The 26,027-nt window shown below is 42.3% G+C and overlaps 3 protein-coding genes across 3 annotated transcripts; all 3 read left to right on the top strand.

The window, feature by feature from the left end:
* Positions 1-488: 488 nt before the first annotated feature.
* Positions 489-7,815, top strand: LOC119735138 (D(1A) dopamine receptor-like). Its single transcript, XM_038208837.1, has 3 exons — positions 489-1,287; positions 7,053-7,304; positions 7,541-7,815. Exons 1-3 carry the CDS (start codon positions 489-491, stop codon positions 7,813-7,815), a joined length of 1,326 nt encoding a protein of 441 aa, XP_038064765.1.
* A 7,906-nt stretch (positions 7,816-15,721) lies between these two features.
* Positions 15,722-16,633, top strand: LOC119735137 (adenosine receptor A2b-like). Its single transcript, XM_038208836.1, has one exon. It carries the CDS (start codon positions 15,722-15,724, stop codon positions 16,631-16,633), a length of 912 nt encoding a protein of 303 aa, XP_038064764.1.
* Positions 16,634-23,324: 6,691 nt separating this feature from the next.
* LOC119735136 (uncharacterized protein K02A2.6-like) lies at positions 23,325-24,722 on the top strand. Its single transcript, XM_038208835.1, has one exon. It carries the CDS (start codon positions 23,325-23,327, stop codon positions 24,720-24,722), a length of 1,398 nt encoding a protein of 465 aa, XP_038064763.1.
* The last annotated feature ends 1,305 nt before the right edge of the window (positions 24,723-26,027 follow it).

The raw sequence follows: 26,027 nt of genomic DNA, 5'->3' as shown, positions 1-26,027 counted from the left end.
CGCTTACAGAAAGACAACCCCAATGTCACTCGACCTTCATCCTTCCAAACCAAAAGGATAAGTTTGCAAAAAAAAAGAATGATCCGTTCAAATAAGGAGATCATGCGCTGTGTTTTACCAGGACAGAAATCGAAAACAATCAAGGGCAATTAAGTAGCCATGGCCAGTTCACAATGTGAGATTGAAATACTAACAACGCGTAGGAGTACCGCAGGATACACGAGGCAGGTTTTAAGGCAGTCCATCTTCTGTAGAAACAACGATGATTGGCCACCGACACTGATTACCCGTCCTCACCTCGATTCTCCAGTGACGGGGAGAAAGACCGTCTCACAGCTCATACAGTTGTTGTCATTGCTAGCTAGCCACGTCCAGACTTAAAACACTGTCACCACAGAAGGACCAAGATTTCAGTACTGAACACATTGCTTGCCAAATTGATATTATCCGTAACCATCACAGGTTTGAAAAATTCATCGAACTCCAGGATGTCAAACTTCACTTCAACAAACAGTGAAGGCTCGGTGGCATCTGTCTATGACAGTTATGGCGAGAAGCTGTTGTTAGCTGCCTTGTACGGTCTCATTTCATTCGCCGGTGTGATCGGCAACAGCGCCGTCGTGCTTGCCCCGATCCTCTCCCGCAAACCACGCACCACAACCAACGTGTTTGTGATCAACCTGGCCGTGGCGGACCTCCTCATCTGTATGAGCCTGCCTATCACGCTCCTGGCGGTGCTGAGCGAAAGCAAGGAAAAGCTACTTATTCCACCGCCTCTATGTGCTTTCCAGGGCTTTCTATTCGTCGTTTGCATCGGGTGCAGTATGAACAGCATCGCGTCAATTGCCATCTACCGCACACTGATCACTCTTCGGACGAACCAAAGCCGTCGGAAATGGCTGTTCAACCGTCGCGGCCTGGCTGCTATGGTTGCTATAAATTGGCTGCTCCCTTCAAGTGCCAGTTTAATGCCCATTGTATCTGAGGCCGGTTCGTATGAATACGACACTAAAATTAGTACCTGTTCCATTAACCCGAGCTCCAAAGGCTTCAAAACATTTGCCAAACTCATTACAGCCTGCTACCCATTGCAGTTGGTTGTCATTTTCGCCAGCAGTGTCTTCATCGTATTTTCTGTAAGGAAACACATCAGAAGAGTAAACTCCATTCGACAGCAGCAAATAGCTGTTGTCGGTGCAGTCATGAAGCTGAACGCACAGCCGGCTACGCATGGTGATGGTCAAAGATCAGCCCAGCCGATTCAAAATCGTCTCCTCACTCGAGAAGGCAAGCCTCCCTTTCGTCGAAGTCTTGACGTTACCTTGAGTTTATTTCTAGTCGTCTTTTGCTTCATGTTCTGTTGCACACCCTATTTAGTGACAGTGTTTGTCATGCATGGCAAAGTCCATAAATTGCTCCCTTTTTTAGCTGCATTGCTTATCGCAAACAGTTGTTTAAATCCTGTAATTTACACGGCCCGGCACCCAGACTTTAAGGAAGTGTGCCGCTGCATCATGCTGTGTAGACTCTCAAAGATACCAATGAAATCATATTTGCTACGCAGAGTGCTTAGATTTCGAGAAAGATAAGCTCTTATTTTCTTCATCCTACGCCCTTATGTAAAAAGTTTATACCCAATAATGCAACAGTTTTTAACTCAGTTGTCGAAATGAAACTTCAAAATCGAACATGTTTTGTTCAGTGATGGAGCCAATCTGCATATGGACATTAGACCTCCCTGCGTAGAATCTTTACTCCATCCGATAATCTTTCCCACGGAGTACCAGTCACCTGTAAATCGTAACCGAACCACTATATCAGTCACTGAGTATTTGCGTATTGTGTACGTAATAATCGAATTAGTACAGATTGATGTGTGAGTTTCGTGTATTTCGTTTGCAATGGTACTTTTATATACTTTTATGTACGCAAACCATTAAAAAAACCCAGAATTTTAAAATTCAGCAGTAGTTGTACACACTTATGCACTGATCTGGACGTTCGTGCGTCTTTGTATCTAAAATCGATTACCAAACTACGTCACTTCATTACATGTACGTCTGTTTTGTAACATTTCACTGATATGAAATTACATGTGTATTCACTTCTCATTCGAACTGAGCGTTTATTATCGCTACTTCATTAACATATTCCATGTGTTTTGGACAAAACTGGATGCCGTGTCACATGATGCAAACTAAACAGTAAGCGGTTCTCATCTCTTGATGAATGGTTTAAAAGTAATCACGTTAGTACATTATGTTTAATGTGGGCTAAATAACATGCAAAATATGCTTACATGTTTGGGTTGTCGGCAGTTTCATATCGACATGACGTCACAGGGCAAATGGTCTACATTAAAACTCACGTTCTTTCATAAATGTAAAAAAAATATATATATCTGACACTTCAATCCAATCCGGCCTTCTGCTTTCAATTTCCAAAAGTGCCAATCACATTTCAATCACAGGTGGGGACTTGGAACAAAACTCGGCAACCCAAACCGATTAACGCGCATGGCTACGGCGACGCGCGTGCAGACCAGAAACTGGAGCATTTTTTTCGTTGGCGTATTAAGAGAGCAAGCAACAGCTTGTAAACTAGGGCGCGTTAAATAGTACAATACGTATGCCAGTACAGTATCGGGAATATCTGTACATGTATATAATTTAACCGTTGCAGTTATGCGGGAATGGCATACGTATTTCACTGTTGAACCCACCCCCAGGGTCACCGTTTTAGCCGACTTTCGGCTGACTTTGACAGATTTTTTTGGGTAAAAAAAAACGAGTTTGACAGAAAATTTGACAGAATGGATTATTTGGGGGCAGATTTCTGGCAGAATTCTGCAAAACTGGTTATTTGACAGAAAAACATAGCAAATAAAAAAAAAATGGTACATTTGTTTCAAAATGCTCCAACTTTTCAAACAAACCCTTGCATAATGGGACAGGTTGGCTGGTGTAGGTGCTGAGGTTCACTGGGAACAGGACTTCGTCGTGACGCAACAGCGTGTAGCCTGAAATTTACGCAATAATATCATAACATCTTTAACTGACTGTACGTTGTTTATAATATAATTTGAATTTTAATACCACATATGCATGGATTTTATGTGTTTGTAGTGCAATTCGAGTAATTCTGTGGAATTTGGCAGATTGTTGATAAATCTGACAGATTTTGAAGTGCATTTAGCAGAATTTGGCAATGACCGGTCACCCTGCCCACCCCTGTCATGATATGCTTCCCTCTGCTAAAGAGGGTGGACCTATAAATAGACCCAGAATTGCCTGCGTGGGCTAAATAGGCATTTGTATTCCCTCGAATTCTTTGCTATTAGAGCATTATGTGGGCTATGAACTTATAGGTTTGCAACAAAAAGAAAGGTGGCTGGAAGCCTTTGAAAATAAAATGGAACCCAAACAAGGCTCTATTTTGCGATAGAGCACTGGCATCATTTTTCAAAATGGCGATGGTCCTCAAGACTACTTCTCAGGGTAATCAGGTGCGCGCAGGCCCTAATTATCACTGAGTTCTATAGTAGTCGATTTATAGGTCTGCACCCTAAGAATTTGATTGTTATTTATTAACCCTAAAAGGTTTTTTTTCGCGACCCAAGCTGTTAGGACTTTTTAGCCTCGAGCTTTGCGCATCTTTTGATACCAAAAACATAAAACTCGGACCATAGGGTTTTCTTTCTCTCGTTGAGTTTCTCCCCGTCATCCACTCTTATGGCAGACCTGTCTTCTCAAGTCTTACTTGGTTAAAGATTCATTAGGGTCAGGCTAATTGCTCTATTACGGACACTGACTACTGTGCAACTTCAGTTTGCTTACCATGTGCGTTTTTGCCTTCTGAACAAAAGATGGAGGAGGACCTAAAAGGACACAATATCCTCAGAATCGTACAAACAAACAAGCTGTAGCCATGTTGTCCGTCTCGGGGAGGGGGCGGGGGAATAGCCATGCAATTGAAACGGATCGAGATCTCATGTGAAACTGTTCTGCACAGACTCCTCGCATGCTGCAGTCATTGACTGAGATATTCCCACTACCAACGGAACACCAGGGAGCCATTCTCATAAACATGTTGTTTTTCTAACTTTAATGACCCCTAACCCAAATTTCCTACCCCACGAATTGTGTTTGTGTTTACTAATTGGACCACGAGCAATCGATCTAGCCTATTTTCGACACTAAAATTTCGCCTCTATATAAAGGCATATGTCTTCCAAAGGTATAACCTATGACGCTAAAGCGTCTCCCAAAGGTCCTATTTGTGGCTGTGTGTGATGTCAGTTAATTCAGCTGCCATCTTATAGACTGTTGCCGGGTTTATAAATCTGTAAGGGAAGTGATACAATTGAAAGCACCACTGAAGATTCAAATTTAATTTGCATCCTTCTTAGAACCCATACCAACATTGCTCATATGAACACATGAGTACAATATTATGCACACAAAGCCATCATTCCTTTGTAAAGCGTTGAAGGTTTCCCTTACTATTCATTGAATATTAATATCAATGGTTCTTTCAAATATGTTATGCTCTTACTTTATTCATTGCGTTATTATTTAGAAACGAAAAGATTCTGATTTTCAGAAATGTTCATTCAAGTGGTTTTCTTTTAATATACTACTTTATAAACTAAACAGCAGTTACACGTACTTGAATGACCCGTACTGTAAGCAAAGCCACGTACAATGTGACAAATAACCGTGTGTAAGTATATTGCCGCAACTCTGAGGAGGGATTGTTTAAAAGAACTGTCCGAAGAATGCATCAAATCATCTCCGCGGCATTTTATGTAACTGATGAATTATTTGTTTCACCAATACGAGTTACGTACATGTAAATGGTATATAAACATGATAATGGACGCTTCAAAATCAAAAAGGGGATATTGCTTCTGACAGTTTGAGCACCGGAAGTGCATAAAATAATGTCAGTTCGTTTTCTAAGTAAACACAAGTGATGTTGTTATATAAATAAACAAGGTATATCTCAATATCAATAATCAGTTGTACGTACTGCGGTTCAAAGAAAGATGCGTCATAGGTCGGTCATAATCCGGCGAGTGTTACTAATAGTAACGGCCATAATCACATCCATGTATTGCAATAATCCCAATAAGTGCCACTGTGCACGTAAGTGCCAATTATTTGTGAGGCTTTCTGCTGTTTTACCAATGGAATATTATTTTGCCATACACTTTGTGGAAAACTCCTTACTGCATACGCTTCAAATCCAGCCTATCGCTTTTAATGATAATGACCGCCGGATCGTTTGCGACATTAATTTACATGTAATGGCGAAGTCATCCATACTTGTTTGGACGAAAAGAAAAGTGTAGTATAAGTTCTTGGAACAAAACACAGACAATACATTAACTGAACTGTCTTCATACCTTGCCTTTTTTTAAATTAGTTTCATGTCATCAATTTATTTATGGAGTTAATGAGTGTGTGACTGCTTATGTTGAAATTCGCGTGAAATTGTAATATTTCTTGTTTCCCTTTATCGACATGTCTTTTATATAAACGCACCATTTATTTGTGTGTTGTCAAAGAGCTCATTGCCAACAATCTGAAACTTACTGGAGCTGGAATCAGACCCGGCCAGTTAACCATTTCAATAAGATGTTAACGCTTTGTGAGGAGGAGGTAGTGGCTGGGTAAACCGAGGGTGACGTGCAACATCATCGACGATTCGAGGTCAGATACCAAATCGAGGACTCCTCGGTTGGAGAGCGTGTACAAAACCAAATGAGAGCTGTTGCAAAAAAAGTTAGAAAGTACAAGCAATGAAAACGGAAGAGTAACAGAAGAACATTCTCAATTTACACCATAAACAAACGTGTGTGATTGGGTCAGTTTGTTTTTGCATTCAATAGGGGACGTTGAAAAGTAGAGGACAATAGGGTCCCCAATTCCCAGGACGTCCTCGATTTGGATTAGTGTACAAAACATATGGGACGTCTTCCTAAAAAGTTAAAGTTCAAACAAAAGAGGGACCTTAATAGGGCGTCCTCGGTTGCAGGCTAATACACATGTACTTGCGTGTACAAACACTGCCTTGTGGGGTACCGGAACAATGGGAGGTACCCCACAAGGAATGCCCACCGACTTGCGGGGTACCGTTTTGGTACCCAACAAGTTTTTCACGAAATAGATATATGGATTTTACTCAAAAACCAGGAATTTCCAAGGTGGGTTGATCCGTCGCAAATGGAAGAGTTTTAGAAAAGGGATATTAAGTCCGAATTTCAGCCCAGGAAATTAATTCAGGTTAAAATAAGGGTATTTTGAAATTAGTATGCGACGTTGCAAAATTTTAGTACACGAGAACAAAGGAAATACCCCACTTATATGCCTATGTGAGTATGTGTGTGTCTGTGTGTGGGTGTTTTGTTATTATAAGAGGCACTCAGTTTCACCTGCAGTAGGGATAGTGTCATATGGCTTCCTTCAAACAAATAAAGGGGAAACGTCATGATTACCTTTCAGCACGAAGAGGTTCCCCACCCCGTCTGCAAAATCCTGCATACGCCGCTGCACGTTTGTCTACAAACCTATACAATTATTGTACAGTTTGGTCGGGGGACGCTGACTTCCAGTTGCAAAAGCAAACGCTCTATTTTAATGTGCATGCATCATGACCAGTTGCGGCTGGGCTGATCCGTTTTGACATAAGTAAAGGGCCCAGATCTCCCAAAGAATGACAAAGTAAAGTAAAAAAATATATATATATATACAAATAGTGATGGCGTTTTGACCGTTGGATAAAAATTCCCTAACAAACACACAAATGATTAGGCCTAGTTAGTTTGAGGTCATTAATACCTTACAGGTAGTCCGGGTGTCAAACCCCAATTTGGAGGTGGACCGTGAATTAGGGTCCGCACAAAAGGTTTTTGCATTTTCTTGTCATTTGGAACTTGTAGATCAATATTCCGGCGGGTGCCACCCTGGCACCCCTCAGCATTTTTTTTTTAAACTCAATTAATGGACTTCTCTCAACCCACTCTCTTGCTGTTCTACTAACACTGAAAGAAGAGGAGGGGTCTGATGCTTATGGGCACGAGGTGAAACCCGCTACCAGGGCAATTTATACGCCTCTAATAGACATGGATCCTGCTGATCCCGACACAATGCTGACAGCGATGGAGGAGGGCCAGCGTCTTACACAGGAATGCGGCCAGACAGTTACAGTCTTCACGACTGACCAGCAGCTATACAAATTGGCTGTTAACGTCATGTGGGCATATCCTGAACGGTTCTCACAATTCATACCAAGGCTAGGAGGTATGCACATGTTAATGAGTTTCATTGGCTGCGTGGGAAACCTGATGGCAGATAGCGGTCTGGAAGATGTGATGAAAGCAGCTTTCGGCGGTGTTGCCCATATGCTTGGTGGGGAAAAGTTTCCACAGAACGTTAGGGCTCTGCGACTTGTCACCGAGGAGATTCTGCGTTCAGTTGTGACGCTGTCGAAGACAAATGCAGAATTAATGAGAATTCTTGAACGCAATTCTGCGAAGAGCTTGACAACAAGCTGTGGGTTGAGAATCTTGTGAAACCTGTGCTCCTCATGATGATATTTGTCCGTGCGGAACGAGAGGGTGACTGGCCGTTGCATCTTTGGGCTGTAAACGAAATGATCCCATACTTCTTCGCCGCCGGACATCACAACTATGCAAGATATGGCTTGTACTACCTCCGATCGATGGAGAGGCTACAGGGTGAAGTTCTGGAAATGTTCATGAAGCGAGAAAATGTGATGCGTCACAAGAAAGGACTGTGGAATGGCATTTGATCAGATATGTACATAGAGAGCACATTCATGCGCTACGGTCATGGCCCTCAGGGAATCGTTGGGATTACACTCAAACCAAACACCCTGAAGAAATGGGCCTACAGTATGCACACCTGCAGCCAAATCACCCAAGACCTCACAGATAGGTTTGACGGATACAAAGTAGCAGAGGTTACTTTCCACAAAGAGGAAATGCCATCCCGTGTACGATCGGATGCTGTGGATAGAGAAAAGATAAGTGAAAAACTCAAGTCTTGCATCAACCTTCTTGCCCCGGCTGACCATCCAGATGGTGTCATCAACATTGTCACGGGAAGAATCGGGCTGCGGAAGGTTAATGCGCCAAGGGTCGTTGAAATTGGAAAAGAAAGGATGCAATCTTATGAAAAAAGCTGGCCTGAAGGATTCAACTCTACGCTCTCTAAGGATGTCGTGACCATGGCAGTTACACGCAAGAGTTTGAAAGTTGAATCTGCTGCAGTATGCTACGTAAACCTTATTCACTCAAAGGTGATGGGCCTTCAAAAATCTCGCGATTTCAAACTACTAAATATCCTTAAATATGATATGAGCTTGCACCAGTGCCAACATCCATGTTTGATAGGAAGGGAGAGATGAGGATATCAAAGACGAAGTCAGCACTAAAACGACAGCTTCAGGTAGAGACCTCGCAAAGACTGGCTCCCCCACCAGATGTCATAATCATCGACGGCTGTGCAAACCTCTGGGTTATTCATTGGCCAAATAAGAGAGCAACTCAAGATTGCGCAGACGACTTCACCAAGTTCGTCTTTGCAATGGTACGGGATTGCGATGTTTATTTGGTTTTTGACAGGTACCTCGACTTCAGCATTAAGAGTGGAACCAGGTCAGCGAGAGCTGGACAGCAAGTTAGCAGGCACCACAAGCTTAGGCTTCAGACTCCATTACCACCGCAAAAGGTAGTTCTGAATGTCACTGAGAACAAAGTCCAGCTGATAGACATCCTGTGTCAGCATTTGATCCAGGCAAGCGAAACAGCAGAGCTGAACGACTACAGACTAGTCATTACGGGTCAGCACTCCATCCCGACAGAAATTCATAAAGGACGTCAGAAACTTCTTGATAACCTGAAGACGACGCACGAGGAAGCGGACGCAAATGAGGGAGCAAAAAGCATCAAGGTCCTTTGCGATGACACTAATGTATTCACCTTGCTGGTATACTACTTCCGAAAACGTAATCTACAGTGCTTCCTGATGATGGAATGCACCAGTTCTAGAAGAGCAATAGTAGATTTCGGAGAGACTGCTAAAAATATGAAGCACTTGTCCAACAGTTACCAGCTGCACATGCTCTAACCGGATGCGACACTGTTGCCAAGTTGTGGGGGAGAAGGAGAGGCACTGCTAAGAAAATGCTTGAGGCGGGCCAAACTCTTCACAAACTCAGTAATATTGATGCTTGTATTGAAGAGGTGATTGCCATAGCCGATGAATTTAGTGCTGCATGTTATGGAAGTAAGGAGAAAAGCAGCATGTCTGATGTGCGCCAAGCCATTTGGACCACAAAGATGTCTAAACCAAAAGTCACCGCAGCGCCAGATCTTAAGGCTCTACCACCTACTACTTCAAGCTAAACGTGCTACATGCTCATATCCAGACAGCTATATGGAAGTCAGCTGACAAGTCCGAACCACCGACACTTGATCCAACAAAATTTGGCTGAGCACGTGAAGAGTCATCAAAGTCATTAGTCCCAGTTATGTTGCCACCAAATGTCGACCTTGCTCCGTTTGTGGTCTTGAAGATGATACGATGCGGATGTTTCTCTGACAACCAGTGTTATCCCGCATAGTGTCGATGCACAGCCGCCAGATTAACTGGCACAGTTTTCTGCTTCTGTCGTGGCGAAAGTGGTTGCAGGAATGAGCAAACCTGGGCAGCCGCCGAGTTTGCTACTGAGGAGGACTCAGACACAGAGTAATACGCATCAAAACAAGACAACAAGATGAGGCACTTTCAATTCTTTCTTTTCTGTTTTGTTTCAATTTGCTTTTCATTTTTTTATTTTAGAATACATCGTTGGGAATTTTACGTGGCGGCAGACTTAAAAAGATCATAATTCACCAATGACCTAACACAACATCGGTTTTCCAGCATACATGATGTATAAGACAGTAAATAAGGGTTGTTGTATTCTGATTTTAACAAATGTTTAATAATTTTATGTTGAGATTTTACCTTTTCAGACTAAATTTGACTCAATTCTCAAACATAGACAAAATTCCACATCCGTTGATTACGTGAACAAAATAATGGCCCAGAGTTTGCCAGATAAGGTCGGAGATATAAATATGTCTTTATGCAAATAGTGGTTAATATTAATATGCAATTACATGTTTATATTTACATTATATCTGTAGCTTCAATCAAGTCAGTGACCCTGAAAACATGAGTCTAGACACCTTGTTGGAAACGTTTTGACGAATACATGCGGAGATATGACAAAAAAGTTATATTTCCGATAATGGCGGATGCTATTTTGCATATTAATGCATAATATGAATGCACTGTTGCTGTACAAACAGCTTCAATGGAATCATGGACCCTGAAAACATGGGATTAGACACCAAGATTGATAGGTTTGGACGAGATCTTGCAGATATATATACAAAAGTTGTATTTTGCATAATGGCGGCAGCTAATTTGCTTATTAATTGATTTTTAAAAAAAGCTCAAGGGTGCCAAAGTAGGTCCAAATGACAAGAAAATGCATTTTGTGTGGACCATAATTCACGCTTCCGTGGTCAACCCCCGGACTAAGGAGACATTGAATTAATCCCTTCAAAGTGCAGAGCCTCAACATGAGATAGTATAGGTGACTAGGATGCCTAATTTTACTTTACGGGCTCTAGCAGATGAGGCAACTATTAGTACTACTACGACAGCCATCCAAAACACCCAACGAAAGACACGAAGCCCGGGATCAATTAATAAGGTGCGACGTTCAAACCACCCTACTCTGCGTATTTAGCTTTAGTTAAATTATGGGAAAACAAAATACTTACCTCCAACTCAAGTATTTCACAACTATCCATCACAACGCTTGATACAGCTCCATCAAACGACGGCGCAGCATAGCTATACTACTTCTCAATCCTGCGTGCTACCGAATGGTAGCCTGTAAGTATTGTTTGTCTGTGTATGCCGCGCGCAAGGATGAATTCAAAGTATACAATTGTATACAATGTATAATATAACTGAAACACCAAGCACAAGTGGCATTTCGCTATTATCGAAAGAGCGCTATCGTCTGGAATGCGATTTTTTGGGGGTCTGAAAGTTCCCCAAGAGAAGGGTACTCTCCTTAAAGATTGAAAGATTATGGAGAGTACCCTTTAAAAGTGCTTAGACTTATATGGCTTATGCGATTTGCGGTTTTTCCCTCAGTCCGAGACGAAACCCAAAGCTATTTTATTGGTGACTGCTCTGTGTTCCGACACCCCTATAATTATGTTCCAACAACCCGCAAATAAGATTGTGATAACCAGGACTGCACTCGAGTGCCTTGCATTCATTCAATCATCTGAGGAAAATGTTCACATCTTCGTTCCAAGTTGGCCATTTACAAGGTCCATGAAACTATTACAGTTTGGTAAACTTGCTTCGAATGATCATTGACCTTTCAGTAGGGGGATAGTTGTGTTTAAAGAAGAACCCCCCCCCCGGAGGTAATTGGGTATATTTCCCAAAAACAGGCACGGTGGGGAATATGGGGGGGGGGGGGAAGGGGCGAAGGAGGGCGGTTGCATCCTTTCTAGACACCTTGATGTTTGATTTATCTGCTGGAGTCCTGAACATTTCTACATCGGGATTCCAGTTGAAATATTAAAAATAAATTGTTTTCGCGATTTCCTTTGCTGTTTTACCAAGTAGGCCCAACAATCGAAAATCGGCTTTTGCTGGTGTAATAACAGCTGCGATTGGTGATTTTCATTTATTTTCGGGGGAGGGGGATACAAACAAACATTTGTGGAGTGCAGCTGTCACCAATCGAGTGCTGGTCTCTTGCCCTTGACCGGTGAGGTTGGAGGTCACTACGATCCGCTGTAGGTCAATTGCCGCAGCAGCAGCACCAGTGGCGGTGGCGGCTGGCGGTGGGGCAGGAGGAGTAGGAGGAGAAGGAGGTGAAGTGCAGGAGGAGGGGGAAGAGGAGGGGGAAGAGTAGGAGGAGGAGTAGTGGCATCGTAGTTTGGGGCATTGGATTCATGGTCTGCGGGGAATTCTGCAGGTTGTGGGTTTGTGTCCAGCTGGGGGATATCGTGTATGCGCCCTTGGGCAAGGCAATTTGTCACTCTTGCTTCTCCCAACCCAGGAGTAAGTGGGTACATGTGAGGGCAGAGATTGACTTAAGCTATTTTGCGTCAAAGTGGCAGCATCGAACTGTTTACTTCCCAGGGAGCTGAGATGGCATTTGGTATGTTTAATTGGCCAAATGTTCAGAGGTTATAATGATGTAAATCGCTTTGGTAATAGTGCTTTTTCAGAACTAGTGATTGTTACTATTTATTAACCTGTTTTGTACAATGAGCTTAAAACTCAGAATGTTTGAGAAACAAACCGATTTTGAACGGAATATTTAATGGTTCCTTCTCAAACAATCAGCATCTTACTCGGTGGAAAAATCCTTCGAATTTCATGCAGATAAAACAAACCGTTTTATCGAACTGGATCAACATACTATCAAGTAGCAACATTACGCCTCAAATTAGCTTGACTTGAAAAAACCCCAGATATAACTGAAACAAATTCCGCCAGTCCTCCAGTTATAGTAGCCCAATTCTTAACGTTTCCTGTTGATTTTCTCATAATCGAATCTATTCAACTCTTTCTTTGCTTACAGTGTATCTACATTTCTGACCATTGATGTGGTTAACATTTCTTGCAGTACCTAGATAATTCACCCACAAAACGATGGAAGATTAACTTTGTTGGTAGATTATCTGTTGGTGATATTTTAGCGGCCAGCTGCTACTTTTTTATTTTAAATAACAATAACAGTAATTCGAAAGTGTTCGATTTCCCGGAGGAGGGAAAACCGGAGGGCCGGGAGAAATACCCACAGGAGAGAACCTACTCACGTATGTATGGTCCGCGGACAGGATTTGAACCAGGGCGACAATGGTCAGAGGCGAGCGCTTTATAAAAGCCACCCATGCCACCCGCAGTTCTCGGAAAATGATAAGTACGGCTATATACTCACATATATAACAAACGATCTCGAATGAAACATTTATCCAAGAAATGTACGAGGAATTGCCTAGAAAACAGTATTTCACTGAGCAAGAGGTTAATAGGTTAATAGAGGTTTTTGAATGTTTGTGAGCTAAGCCTGTCTAGGGGTATCTAGTGTTGGGTTGTGTGGAGTCGGGATGTGAGTTGGAAGATTGTCCTGACTTTCTAGAAGATGGCGCTGAAGGTGATTGTTCAACATTGCGATACCCCTCTGTTCCGGCACTCCTTTGTTTCGACACCCCTATGTTCCGACACACCTATTTTCCGACACACGTATGTTTCGACAGCCTTATGGTCCGACAACCTATATATGTTCCGTCTGCTCAACCAATCTTCCCCAAACCCCTATGTTCCGACACTCCTTTGTTCCGACAACCCGTGCATACCGTTGTGTTATCCCACTTAAAGTGGTGCGTTGGGCCTAGAAGTTGGAACATACACTTGTAGGGATGAAAATCTGGGTGTCGGAACATAAGTTTGTCGGTTGAGCAGTCGGAACACAGGGTGTCGAAACATAGGTGTGAAACCGCGCTGTACACTACAAAACCTCGGTGTGAATTACCACCGGGGTATCTTCATCGGATCACTGGTGTAATGTTTACACAAGTAAGATGCGAGTAATAGAAAACCGCTTTTAGAAATCTTCACAATTTAAATTTGCACTTTCAAGATCCCGCGTAAAGTTTGCTTCGTCGTTTCGCCGTTCGCATTCGCTCCGTGTATGAACGTCCACCTTTTCACTGCATAGAGAATACTTGTGTACCGGAAGAAGATTAAGCCAACGATTCCTGTGTAACCGTGTCCTGCGCAATTTTGCAATGATGCTGACGATGTTGCCTATGAAATAAACAGAGAGCTAAGGGGTTAAACTGAGAATATTTCAAGCACATATTTCGCTCTAGTCCATTTTCTGATTTTCTTTTCGCCAAACCTGATTGCGAGTGTATCTCGACACTGTGCATGGTTTCAGGTGTCAGGATTTCTTGCTCAAAATCTATTGTACGGCAGAAATCTTGTCGTAACGGTTAAGCATGTCATGCCCTTGCCAAGGTTTAGGGGGACATAAAACATGTAGTTAAAAATCACCGTATGCTCCATTGAGTCTAACGACTTTGCAAGCTCCGTCGAATATAGCTAAAGCCTAATTTAATGCACTAAACAGATTCAGATTATGCGTTCAAGGATTTTTGCTAAAAATTTAAAATGTAAATTAAAAATTTTAAATTCCAAATCTCAAATTTCAAATCACAAATTTTCAAAATTATCATATAAAATTAAAATGTAAAAATAAAATTAAGTTTTAAAATGTATAATGTATTATTCAAAATTATTTTATGATTTGGTTAGAGGGTTGTTTATAGCTGGCTTCGTGAACGTGCAAATTCGGCGTTTGGCCTATTATGAACCAAATATTTATAATTAATGGGTTAAAAGCAAGAGCGAATAATTCATGGTTTCGTCCAGAGCAGAGAATTCTCCGTCTGATGACCAATACGCCCACCGGTGTTAAGTTGTCAAAGAAGAAAACAAATCACCCGTCCTGTGTTGTGGAGTTGTATGCAACGAACTGCGCACAGCCGACCAACTCTCAGACAGTACCTCGCTGGTCTAGTGTAAGCAAAGCTTCTGGAAGTTTTAAGGTAAGTAATATGGCTATAGCTTGATTGGTTTTATTTAATTGACACAAAACTGGATCCAAAAAATGCCTTGAATTTACAGGGGTGGAATGAGTGGCATTTCGACACACTTCTTCGAATGTATATTCTGGGCTAGTCATCGTGTAGTGTTTAGCGTCATTGTATAGGTTTTCCCGGCTATTTTAAAGATTTTTCACTCAAATTCACCAACCCTGTCTTTGATTTCGTCCACGAAAAAATGCACAGCCTTTAAACAATACCAATTTAGTCATTTACCATTCAGTTATAAAGTTTGGTCACTCTTTTCAGTCACTGGGTAGAGAATTTTCGTCAATACATATCAAATTCGTCTAAGCTGTTGCCGAATGGCAGCCTTCATGAATTCGTCTTATTTAAATCATCTAGACGAATTAATTTCTGAAACTCAATTCGGCGTATAGACAGACAAAATCGAATACTCCGCCAAAAAAAAACAACGTTAGTTCATTGTTTGAATTTGTTTGGACTAAGATTGAAATTGTCTTGCAAAAGACGAACTTGAACATTGGAAGTGCTCTAAATCGGTGTTGCTGGACAAATTTGAATATAAGAATAGGTGAATTCGAACGAAACATGTTTTCAAATAGCCGAGAAAACCTATAGTAGTAATACATTTACTGCAGATACATGTAGGGTCAATAAATCGATTTATTGTTTCTTAATATTTCCCACTGATGTTGAAACAAAACCGAAAATTGCAACCTCCTTTGACAGGTAAGGTGACCCTCATGAAAATAACTGAGTAAAAAACACAATCCATATCAACTCAACACGGCTATAAACATGTGAGAACCAACAAAACTACAGACATTTCAGTAAATTACATATATTAGGCCGATTTCGAAGCGGATTTTAATCAAGGATCAAATGAAAGAATTTGATGGAAACCTTGGGTCGTATCTTATTTCTTTCAGCCTTCTAAGTACACGGAGAACAAGAATCACGTTCAGCAATATGACAGAAAACTTTATAACTGTATTGCAGTGCTGTCTTAGTGGCGTCTGTGCAGTGGCTACAGTCGAAAATCTCCTTGCGATTGCAGTGTTTGCTGGCACCAAAAAGCTCCGCATGAAGTTCTACGCTTTCATCCTCAACCTGGCCTTGGCTGACCTCGTGTTTGCCATAGCAGCAATGTTAGGCACATGGATCAAGACACCGGTTATCAGTGCTTGTATTAATGCAACCTTCGCAGTTTCAATATTGACTATTCTTGCCGCTGCCATCAATCGCTACCTGGCCCTCTCCCTGATGCCACCGGCTCGCTACGATTCACTGGTCACTGGGTGTCGTCTAGTCGGAGTCTGTATCGTTTTGTGGTGCCTAGGCCTCGGCTTTTGCTTACTTACGTCTGACGCGGACATCAAAGCAGTATTAAACGGAGTACAGTACGTTGGATTATCACTGGCTGTGTGCATTGTTTGGGTTATCACTGCACTTGTTTATTTCCTGGCTTTCCGTAAGATCAAACAGTATACTCCACCTCTTGCATCCGCGGCGGCAGGCACCAGTGCCAACGCCGAGCGAGATCAAACCCGAGTCCAGCAGACTCGTCGTTTACTGGTCGTGTTTGTTCTCATTCTGGCCGTGTCATTCATTTCGTGGGTGCCTATTAGCGTGCTGAGGGTGATTCGCTTTTTCGATCGACCGTTTGGGCAAAGTGATAACTTTCAGGTGTACATTTGGGGAAGTCGCCTACTCTACACTCTCTCTACCGCGATCAATCCGTTGGTATACTGGTGGCGATTGGATAGTTTTAGGGAGGGATTTCATTCCTTGTTCTGTCGTTGTGTCACCAAGGCAAATCCTAGCGAAATTGAAGCTGACCTGACTACTAATGACAAAACAATTGCTGAATCTGGTTTGTAAACGTTCAGGCATGTTATGTCGGAAGATATTTTAAGCTTGCTAAATCTCGGGGGAAAAATCGGTGTCTTTCTATTTTTAAAATGTTTTTTTTTGCCTGTAATACTAAAGACTTCATAATATTTTAATTGTGCAGTCTATGGCTTTTTTATGACAGATATGTTAATTCATTCGAAAATACCCTTTTTGTTGCGTTTAATTTAATCTAAATAAACTTTTGTTAATAATTCATGAACATACAATATTTGATTTATCGGTTTGTTAATGTAGAATAATTAGCTTATGGTTGTTCGAGTAGAACCATAGTAAGGGCATGGCTTTGTGGTGACAGATACTATCATTTTGTTAGTAATCTTTTCGTTGCCTTTAAGAAATTAAACCAAATTGAATTTTTGAACGAATTGATGAACACAATTTGAAGAATGATTGTCTTGTTAATATAGCATCTTTGGGTTTTTGATCGAGTTAAAGAGATTAAGGATATAGTTTTTTTGGTGACAGATATGATCATTCTTTTGAAAATAATCTTTTCGTTGCCATTAAATAAATCCAACTACTAGGTTTTAAACATAGCATTAAAACATTTTCGTCATGTTAATGTAACGTAATTTTGCTTCTTAGTGATTGAGTTGGAACATACACGGACATGGGTTTTCATTGCTTTTAATTAAAATTTAAAAACTAATTACAAATGTATCTGCACGAAATCTGTTAAGTAATTAATACTTTGTCAATCGAATGTTGGATTTGCAAGTGTTCAAATTAGAAAAAAAAATAAGTTGGTTGGCCCACCGTGTTGCACAGATTTCAAATACTGACATGCGATATTTATTCTGACTTGATCAATAGTTGTAAAGGGCGTTTTATGATAATGTGTACAACTTTTCAATTTTCGATGTACGTTATCGTTTTAAAATTGAAGAAGAACTATTGGTAAGAACGCATTTTCTCATTTTTACTTCACACAATATACAATGCACTAGCCAAATTTTGTATATAATAGTGATGTCTCCGTGATATTAAATAACAGTTATCTAGCCTTAAGAGCAGTGGACAGCATTTGCAAAAATGAAGGGAAAAAAAGTCTAATTATTATGATATAATATAGCCGAGCGGTTAGAGCGCGGAGCTAGGGAGTGGAAGGTTGGCGTTTCGAATTCCATTCGGGCCAAAAACTGGAAAACTCTCTCTGACGACCAAATAGTATGGGTACTTGATTCGTTCAAGGAAGGTAAGACGGCGAGGGGAGAGGACTGGGCCGCGCCACTCACATGCCGCGCCCAAGACACAGTGGACTTCTAATATCCGGATCCCACTGTCCCTACTTTTACCTTTACCTTATCTTGCTATATTTGTAGGTATGTAATAGTATCAAGCATCCTATGAAATCTTGAAATTAGTTTTGATAAGAAGAGGTATTTTGTATAATTTCCAAAGATCGCCCAGCACAAGTTAACATTTACACTCGTTTGAATTTTTTGTAAGTATTACATTTGTTCAGGGGCACAGTCTGCATTTTGCCCTGTAACTACCATAGTTACAGACACTAAAGTATGGGCTGTGACTCATGTGAGTTATTTCAGACAAATTCAGCAAGCCGCACCGTGACGATTGAAACGATCTCTGTGCTGTTTTCTTGTTTAGCTGGTTCCAATGGATATGTTATACAAATTTTACCAGTCCCATGCATAAAATTACCACACATGTAAAAGTTAAATTACAATCCTGTACAATCGAGTAAAGTATACCTCGTACAAATAGGTATCAAGGCTATAAGTGACACACTCACATGAAGATAATAAAATCACAAATCCACTGTGTGATTAGTATGTCTTCATGAATTATTTTAATTGATGTGATACTGTACCATATTTTACAAACTACTCAAATACGCACGTTTACAGTAAACTGTGCTAAAAATGGGAAACAGCATAGTTTTGTTTTAGTGCTCTGCTAATAAAAGATCGCTTTTGATGTTTGAATTTGAACGATGAAATCCTCAAATTAGATTCATGTACGTAACAGAGTGTACAATCCTACGATTTGAGTTGTATAGACTAAAGTTAACCAGGCTACAATATTAAGGCATTTGATGTATTCAGCCTGTAGCCACTACATGTATATGAATTTTTATCAAATAAGGTTAGTCATATTTTGTCGGATTTGACACATAATGCACACAATATGCATTTTTTTTGCACACAATATATTTTTTTTTGGGGGGGGGGCAAAAACGTTGTGCATAATTATTTGGATCCACTTTTGGGGACCACAATTGTGGTCCCCCAAAAGTGGATCCAAATAATTCCGGCGTGCATGGGGTTCGGGGCTCGCTTTTTTTTGGGGGGGGGGGGGAGAAGATTATACAGGGTGGATAAAAAAACCCGAAATCCAAATTTTGGGACTATTGTTTTAGTGAAGTTCTTATTATAATTCGCGTCTTTACTAACAAAACAAGACAAGTGTAAAGAAAACTTAAGTCATTTATGTCACAATCACAGGATTCATTGAATAGCAAAGTGAAAAGACAGTAATTTAACCCATTATTTAAGAGGTAAACCGTTAATCAATTAAAGATAAACAATTCAATGAACGAAACATTAACCAAGGGAACTGGAACTGGTCATGAAAGAAGATCAGAAGAAACGACAGAGGTATCAGTCATCCACTCTGTCGATCCTGACTAAATGTATACATGTATTTGGAGCAAAATATTACACAAGAAAATAATAATCGATTAAAGATAAACAATACAATGAACGAAAAATTAATCAAGGGAACTGGAACTGGTCATGAAAGAAGTTCAGAAGGAAGACGAGAAAGATCAGTCATCTCTGTCGATCCAGACTGTTGCATAATTAATTTCTGCTTCCTACTTCAATAGCTATGCATGTGCAGTTGAAGCCCAGTTGAGTTATGTCACGGACAAGATTAGCGTATTTACTGCACTTATAAGAATAGCACTTTGTAAATCTAGGATATAAAAGCCCAATTCATAATCGTTCTTTTAGTACAGGAATCATTCGAATCACCTGTGTACTTTTTAAGTTCAGGAATTTTAAACACAACCACTGTTTTAAAGTTCTGCCCACGGATCACACAAAAAGGCGTGCGTTCTTTCAGCAAAAAGAAAACAACTCCCACACATCCCCATGTGATTTGTTTTCGTTTTGCTGAAAAAACACTTCCCTTTTTGTGATACGTGAACAGAACCTTAAAACGGCGGTTGTGTTTAAAACTACATAACATGCAAAGTACATGTACTAAAAGAAAGCTTATGAATTGACCATTCATATTCGAGGTTGTGAAAGTGCTACAATTAGAACTTCACTAAAACCATGGTCCCGACATTTGGGTTTCGTTTCTTTGGACTTACCCTGTAGATGCTCTGTGGTGCGATCTGAGTCAATTTCTGACCAATTTAACTATGTTTTTTTTTTTTTTTTTTTTTTTTGGGGGGGGGGGGGGGTTAATATGGTGGTGTACGCAGTGCCTGCCTTTATTGCGACGTCATTTCAAAAGAAAATGGGTTCGTTTTTTTTTTTGGGGGGGGGGGCATGGCCCCCGTCCCCCCCTCCCCCTATCTGCCCTTGTCGTTGGTACGTTATTGAAATAAGTAAATTGTGCATTTTAAGTTTACATAATCCGATCATAGTTGCAGTGTAATGTTGTTCACAATGTTCAAAGAATAAAGTCAACATTCAAACTTATTCTTAAGGGTTGGCATGTAGTCACCCAACCTTGGTTCAGGGACAATTATTTCCTGGCAGTTTCTTGCAAACATGAGTGAAAGGTATGTGTTATATTCCGCCAATCGACATGTTGGCTACTCTACTAACTGTTATTGTGTACTGTCATGACCCCTGACCCGCTCACAGAACTCTGTTACATTCACACACGCGGTGTGTACATTTTCTGGGTGTACATGTACGTGCATTGCTAGTTGTGTAGTGTGTATTGCAGTGTTGAATAAATAGTGCTCTCCAGTGCCGAGCCAAGAAATCAATATTAAACCAGGTTATCACAGTTCATTACAATTTGGCGACGAGGATAGTTGATTACCATGGCTGCCTTGATCGGTAAAATCGAGGAATTTCGCGAAGGAAAGGAGGAATGGTTGCAGTACGTCGAGAGATTGGGACATTATTTTGTCGCCAACGATGTCACGACTGCAGCAAAGAAACAAGCCGTGCTTCTCACTGTGATTGGGCCCGACGCCTACAAGTTGCTTCGCAATCTCGTGGCCCCCGCTAAACCTGGAGAAAAATCGTATGACGAACTGGTCAAATGTATGACTCAACACCACAACCCAGTACTGTCGGAAATCGTCCAACGATTCAAGTTCAACAGCAGATATCGTGAAGAGGGTGAGTCTGTAGCCCAATATATCGCTGCTCTGCGTTCTCTCGCAGAATGTTGTAACTATGGAGGCACATTGGACGATATGTTGCGGGATCGATTAGTTTGCGGTGTCCGAAATGACCGCATTCAACGTAGCCTTCTTGCTGAAAAAATATCTGACACTTGAGAAAGCATTGGCAGCGGCTTTGAGCATGGAGAGAGCGGCCAAAAGTGTGAAAGATTTGCAGGCCACGCAAACCCACAGTGACCGAACATTGAACAAACTGTCGCAAAGCCAACCAACGGTTGCACGAAAACCTGTATTCAATGCAAGTAAGAAGCAACAGCATGTGCAAAAACCCTGTTATCGCTGTGGTAAAGACAACCACCATTCCGACAAGTGCAGATTCAAGAACAATACTTGTTTCAACTGCCAGAAACGAGGACATATCGCAAGTGTCTGGCGCAATGGAAAAAGTGGAAAAACACCACATGTCAAGCAAATGAGTGCCGCTGTGGACAGTAATTTCACTGAAAGTGAAAGTGATGAGAATGCGTCTGATCTTGACATGAACACACCCGTGTACTCGCTCTGCGGATGTTCCACTGACCGCCCAGGCATGAAGTCAATCAAAGTCACCATGTCCGTTGATAACATCGACCTCGTCATGGAGGTTGACACCGGAGCAGCACTTTCGCTTATCAGAACAGACATTCAAGTCACGGTGGCCAAACGCGAACCTGCAAAAGACAAAACTGAAACTCCGCACCTACACCGGGGAACAAGTCTCAGTTCTCGGAAACTTCAACGTGGAAGTTGACTATAACGCAAGTATGTTCAACCTCCCGCTACTCGTTGTTAAAGGCGATGGACCAAGCCTTCTCGGACGAAACTGGCTTCAAGAAATTAAACTTGACTGGCAGCAAATCAACGTTCTGCACACGACTACTAGCCTTGAGAAAGTACTCAAAACTCATTCTGCAGTATTTAAGGATGAGTTGGGTACCTTGAAGCGAACAACCGCCAAAATCTACGTCGACAAGGACGTCCGACCACGATTTTGCAAAGCACGCGTAGTACCCTACGCCATGCGAACATTGGTGGACAATGAACTTGACCGTCTGCAAGCTGCAGGAATCATCGAACCGGTTGAGTTCTCCGAGTGGGCAGCGCCCATAGTTCCAGTCCTCAAGTCAGACAAGTCTTCCGTGAGAATCTGCGGGGACTATAAGCTAACGGTGAGTCAAGTCGCGTAGTTGGATAAATATCCAATACCCAAGCTTGAGGATTTGTTCGCGTCTCTCGTGGGTGGAACCAAATTCACCAAGCTTGATCTCTCTCAAGCATATCAGCAGCTGATTTTGGATGAGGAGTCGCGTAGCTACGGGGTGATTAACACGCATCACGGCCTATTCCGCTACACCCGCCTGCCCTTCGGTATTGCCTCTGCTCCCGCGATTTTCCAGCACACGATGGAGAACATTCTGCAAGGCATACCGCATGTGACTGTGTATCTGGATGATATCCTGATCACAGGCGCCGATGACCAGTCTGATCTGGCTACGCTGTCAACTGTGCTGGCTCGCTTAGAACAAGCTGGCCTTCGCCTCAAGTTGAGCAAGTACACATTCATGGCTCCTTCCGTTGTGTACTTGGGCCATACTATCGACGCTCAAGGTCTGCACCCAACCGCAGATAAAGTCAACGCTATCCGCAACGCACCAGCACCGACAAATGTGACTGAACTGAGAGCATACCTTGGACTGCTTACCTATTATGGTAAGTTCTTGCCTCAGCTTTCGACAACGCTCGCCGCCTTATATCGCCTCTTAGGCAAGGACACCCGATGGAGATGGGGTACTGAGAAAAGCAAGCCTTCAGTTCTTCTAAGGATCTTCTGCTATCGTCGAACTTGTTGGTACACTTCGACCCCAAGAAAGACGTCATCGTGTCATGTGATGCATCCCAATATGGGATCGGCGCCGTTCTCGCCCACAGAGTGCCGGATGGTTCGGAAAAACCAGTCGGTTTCGCCTCACGCACACTGGCTCCTGCAGAAAAGAAATACTCCCAGATTGAAAAGGAGGGCCTCGCCTGCGTCTTTGGTGTAACTAGATTTCACAGTTACATCTACGGTCGTCATTTCACACTAGTGACTGACCACAAGCCTCTTCTGAGTCTCTTCAACGAGGAACGCGCAGTACCGCCCCAAGCCTCTGCTCGCATTCAACGATGGGCACTTACCTTGGCGATGTATGAATACGCGCTTGTGGAAATGCTGACGCGTTGAGTCGTCTACCGCTACCTACCTCTCCAGCCAAAGTTCCGCTTCCAGCTGAGACCGTACTCCTAATGGAGAACATTGACGCGTCCCCTCTCTCCACCACGCACATTCGCAACTGGACTCGACGTGACCCCGTCCTATCCAAGGTACTCCAGTTCGTCGAGGGAGGATGCTGTCCACGTGATAAGGTGGAGGAGGACTTGAAACCGTATACCACTCGTAGTGATGAGCTCTCAGTACAAGACGGCTGTCTCATGTGGGGCAGTAGAGTGATTGTTCCGCCAAAGGGACGTAAACGCGTCCTACAGTGTCTACATGAGGATCATCCTGGGATTGCTAGGATGAAAAGCCTCGCTCGAGGATTCGCATGGTGGCCAAAGATGGACTCCGACATTGAATTCGAAGTCAAGGGATGCCACAATTGCCAACAAAACCAACCGATGCCACCTAAGAGTGAACTGCATCCTTGGAAATGGCCTGAACGCCCATGGTCGAGACTACATATCGACTATGCGGGCCCCTTCCTGGGCAAGATGTTTCTCATCATAGTGGACTCGTATTCGAAGTGGATGGAAGTCTTCCCACTGAACAATGCTACAACACACGCGACCATCGAGCAACTTAGGGTAGCCTTTGCCACCCATGGGTTGCCAGACAAAGTTGTGTCTGACAATGGCACATTATTCACTAGCGCAGAGTTTCGCAAATTCATGACCAAGAATGGTATCCTGCATATTCTCACCTCGCCATATCACCCAGCCTCAAACGGATTAGCTGAGCGTGCAGTCCGTACCTTCAAGCACGCTATGAAGCGAATGGACACAGGGACAGTTGAAACTAAGGTTGCAAGATTCCTGTTTCACTACAGAATTACTCCGCACACTTCAACAGGTCTGTCTCTCGCGGAAATGCTGATGGGTCGACGCTTACGCTCCCACCTTGATCAGCTTCGCCCTGACGTAGCGCAGCGTGTCATCAAACAACAGGAAAAACAGAAACATCATCACGACAAGCACGCCAAGACACGTGTGTTTCAGATTGGTGACACAGTCCTAGTTCGCAACTTCACTAAGACTGGTTACTCATGGCTACCAGGCACCATCGCAGGCTATGCTGGTCCAGTCTCCTACAAGATCCGTCTAGTTCACAATGGTTGCGAGATCAAACGACATTTGGATCATCTTCGCAAACAAGAGAGCGTACCACATGAACCACATCACGAGTCGCACAACCCGGACGACGACATTGACTTTGGGTCTGCTATCGCCATCCCACTTCAAGAACAACCTCCCGTGGAAAATGTCATCCCTCCAGCAACCAACGACCAGCCAGAACCACAAGCACCGGCAGAACCAGAACCACACGCACCGGCCGAACCTGAACCGCAACCTGTTCCACCAGCTGACAGGAAATACCCAGCTCGCATCAGGAATGCACCTGACCGCTATGGATTCAAAAACACTTAATCTGCATGTTCACATAGGTTAAGTACAGCTGCACACATCTGAGGCAGAATAATCCTCAGTGCAGTTTGTTGCAAGTCAGGGTAGTCTACCCATGTACTTACTTAAAAATTTATCATGTTTGTTATTTGTTGTAAGTTGCAAAAGTTTTTAAAAACACATAACAGTTTTCGATTCAGCCTGGATAAAGTGATTTCCATAACAATCAGTTGTGCTAAGATTTTAAAATTGATCCATAACTTGCTTTACATAAGTTAAAGCTTTAAAAATGGACAGGTTTCATTATTGGGAGGAGGAGTGTAGGCCCTAATATTCCGCCAATCGACATGTTGGCTACTCTACTAACTGTTATTGTGTATTGTCATGACCCCTGACCCGCGTACAGAACTCTGTTACATTCACACACGCAGTGTATACATTTTCTGTCTGTACATGTACATGTACGTGCATTGCTGTAGTTGTGTAGTGTGTACTGCAGTGTTGAATAAATAGTGCTCTCCAGTGCCGAGCCAAGAAATCGATAATAACCAGGTTATCACAGTTCATTACAGTATGTAAGTGATATTTTTATTTTACTTTAAGTCTGTTTGAGGTAAATTTAAATGGGTGATTGTTTTAAACTTGAGATTGATGGAGATGGTTGAAAACAAATTAATATTGTCAGTTATCGTTATGTACTGACTAAACTGTTGTCAACATGTTGACTCCCTTCATCTGTCAGTTACGAAATGTTATCTATTCATCTTAGAAAGTTCCTTTTGCAACCATTAATACCACTTTGAGGTTCCATCTTTTGTGCTTTTATTGGCGCATTTATTGCACTGAACAATATTTCAGCTCAAAAGATGACAGTCAAATGCAAGGGATAGGCCTATATTCTTACTGATCGTGTCGGCGTGTGCTGTGCTACTGCTTCTGCTGATATCAGTGCTCTTTTTGTTCCTGTTGCTCTTGTTGCTCCTGCTCTTGTTGTTGCCGTTGTCATTTGAAACTCGGACTCCGTGAACATCGGACTCACTTTCCTTTTTATTGGTGAAACCCACTCAAGTGACCGGTAACCGTTGAATTATCTTCACTAAGGCATGTGCAATACCACCACTGAGCCCGTATTTCATAGAAACCTAAATTAACGTTACACCGTTATTGCAAATCGTAGACTGAGCAGCCCTGGCCGGGAGTAGGCCTAAGCTCGGCATCGACCGAGGCCAGGCCATGGATCGATCGAGGCGACACTGTCCATTTCCCTGCGCGTAGTCGAATGAGACACACTCGGTATGTTGGTTGCAGCAGCCGGCGCATCGCGCAAAC

The sequence above is a fragment of the Patiria miniata genome, unplaced genomic scaffold (genome assembly GCF_015706575.1).
Source record: "Patiria miniata isolate m_02_andy unplaced genomic scaffold, ASM1570657v1 HiC_scaffold_29, whole genome shotgun sequence".
In the NCBI taxonomy this organism is placed as follows: domain Eukaryota; kingdom Metazoa; phylum Echinodermata; class Asteroidea; order Valvatida; family Asterinidae; genus Patiria; species Patiria miniata.
This window is presented reverse-complemented; position numbering and strand designations above follow the sequence as displayed.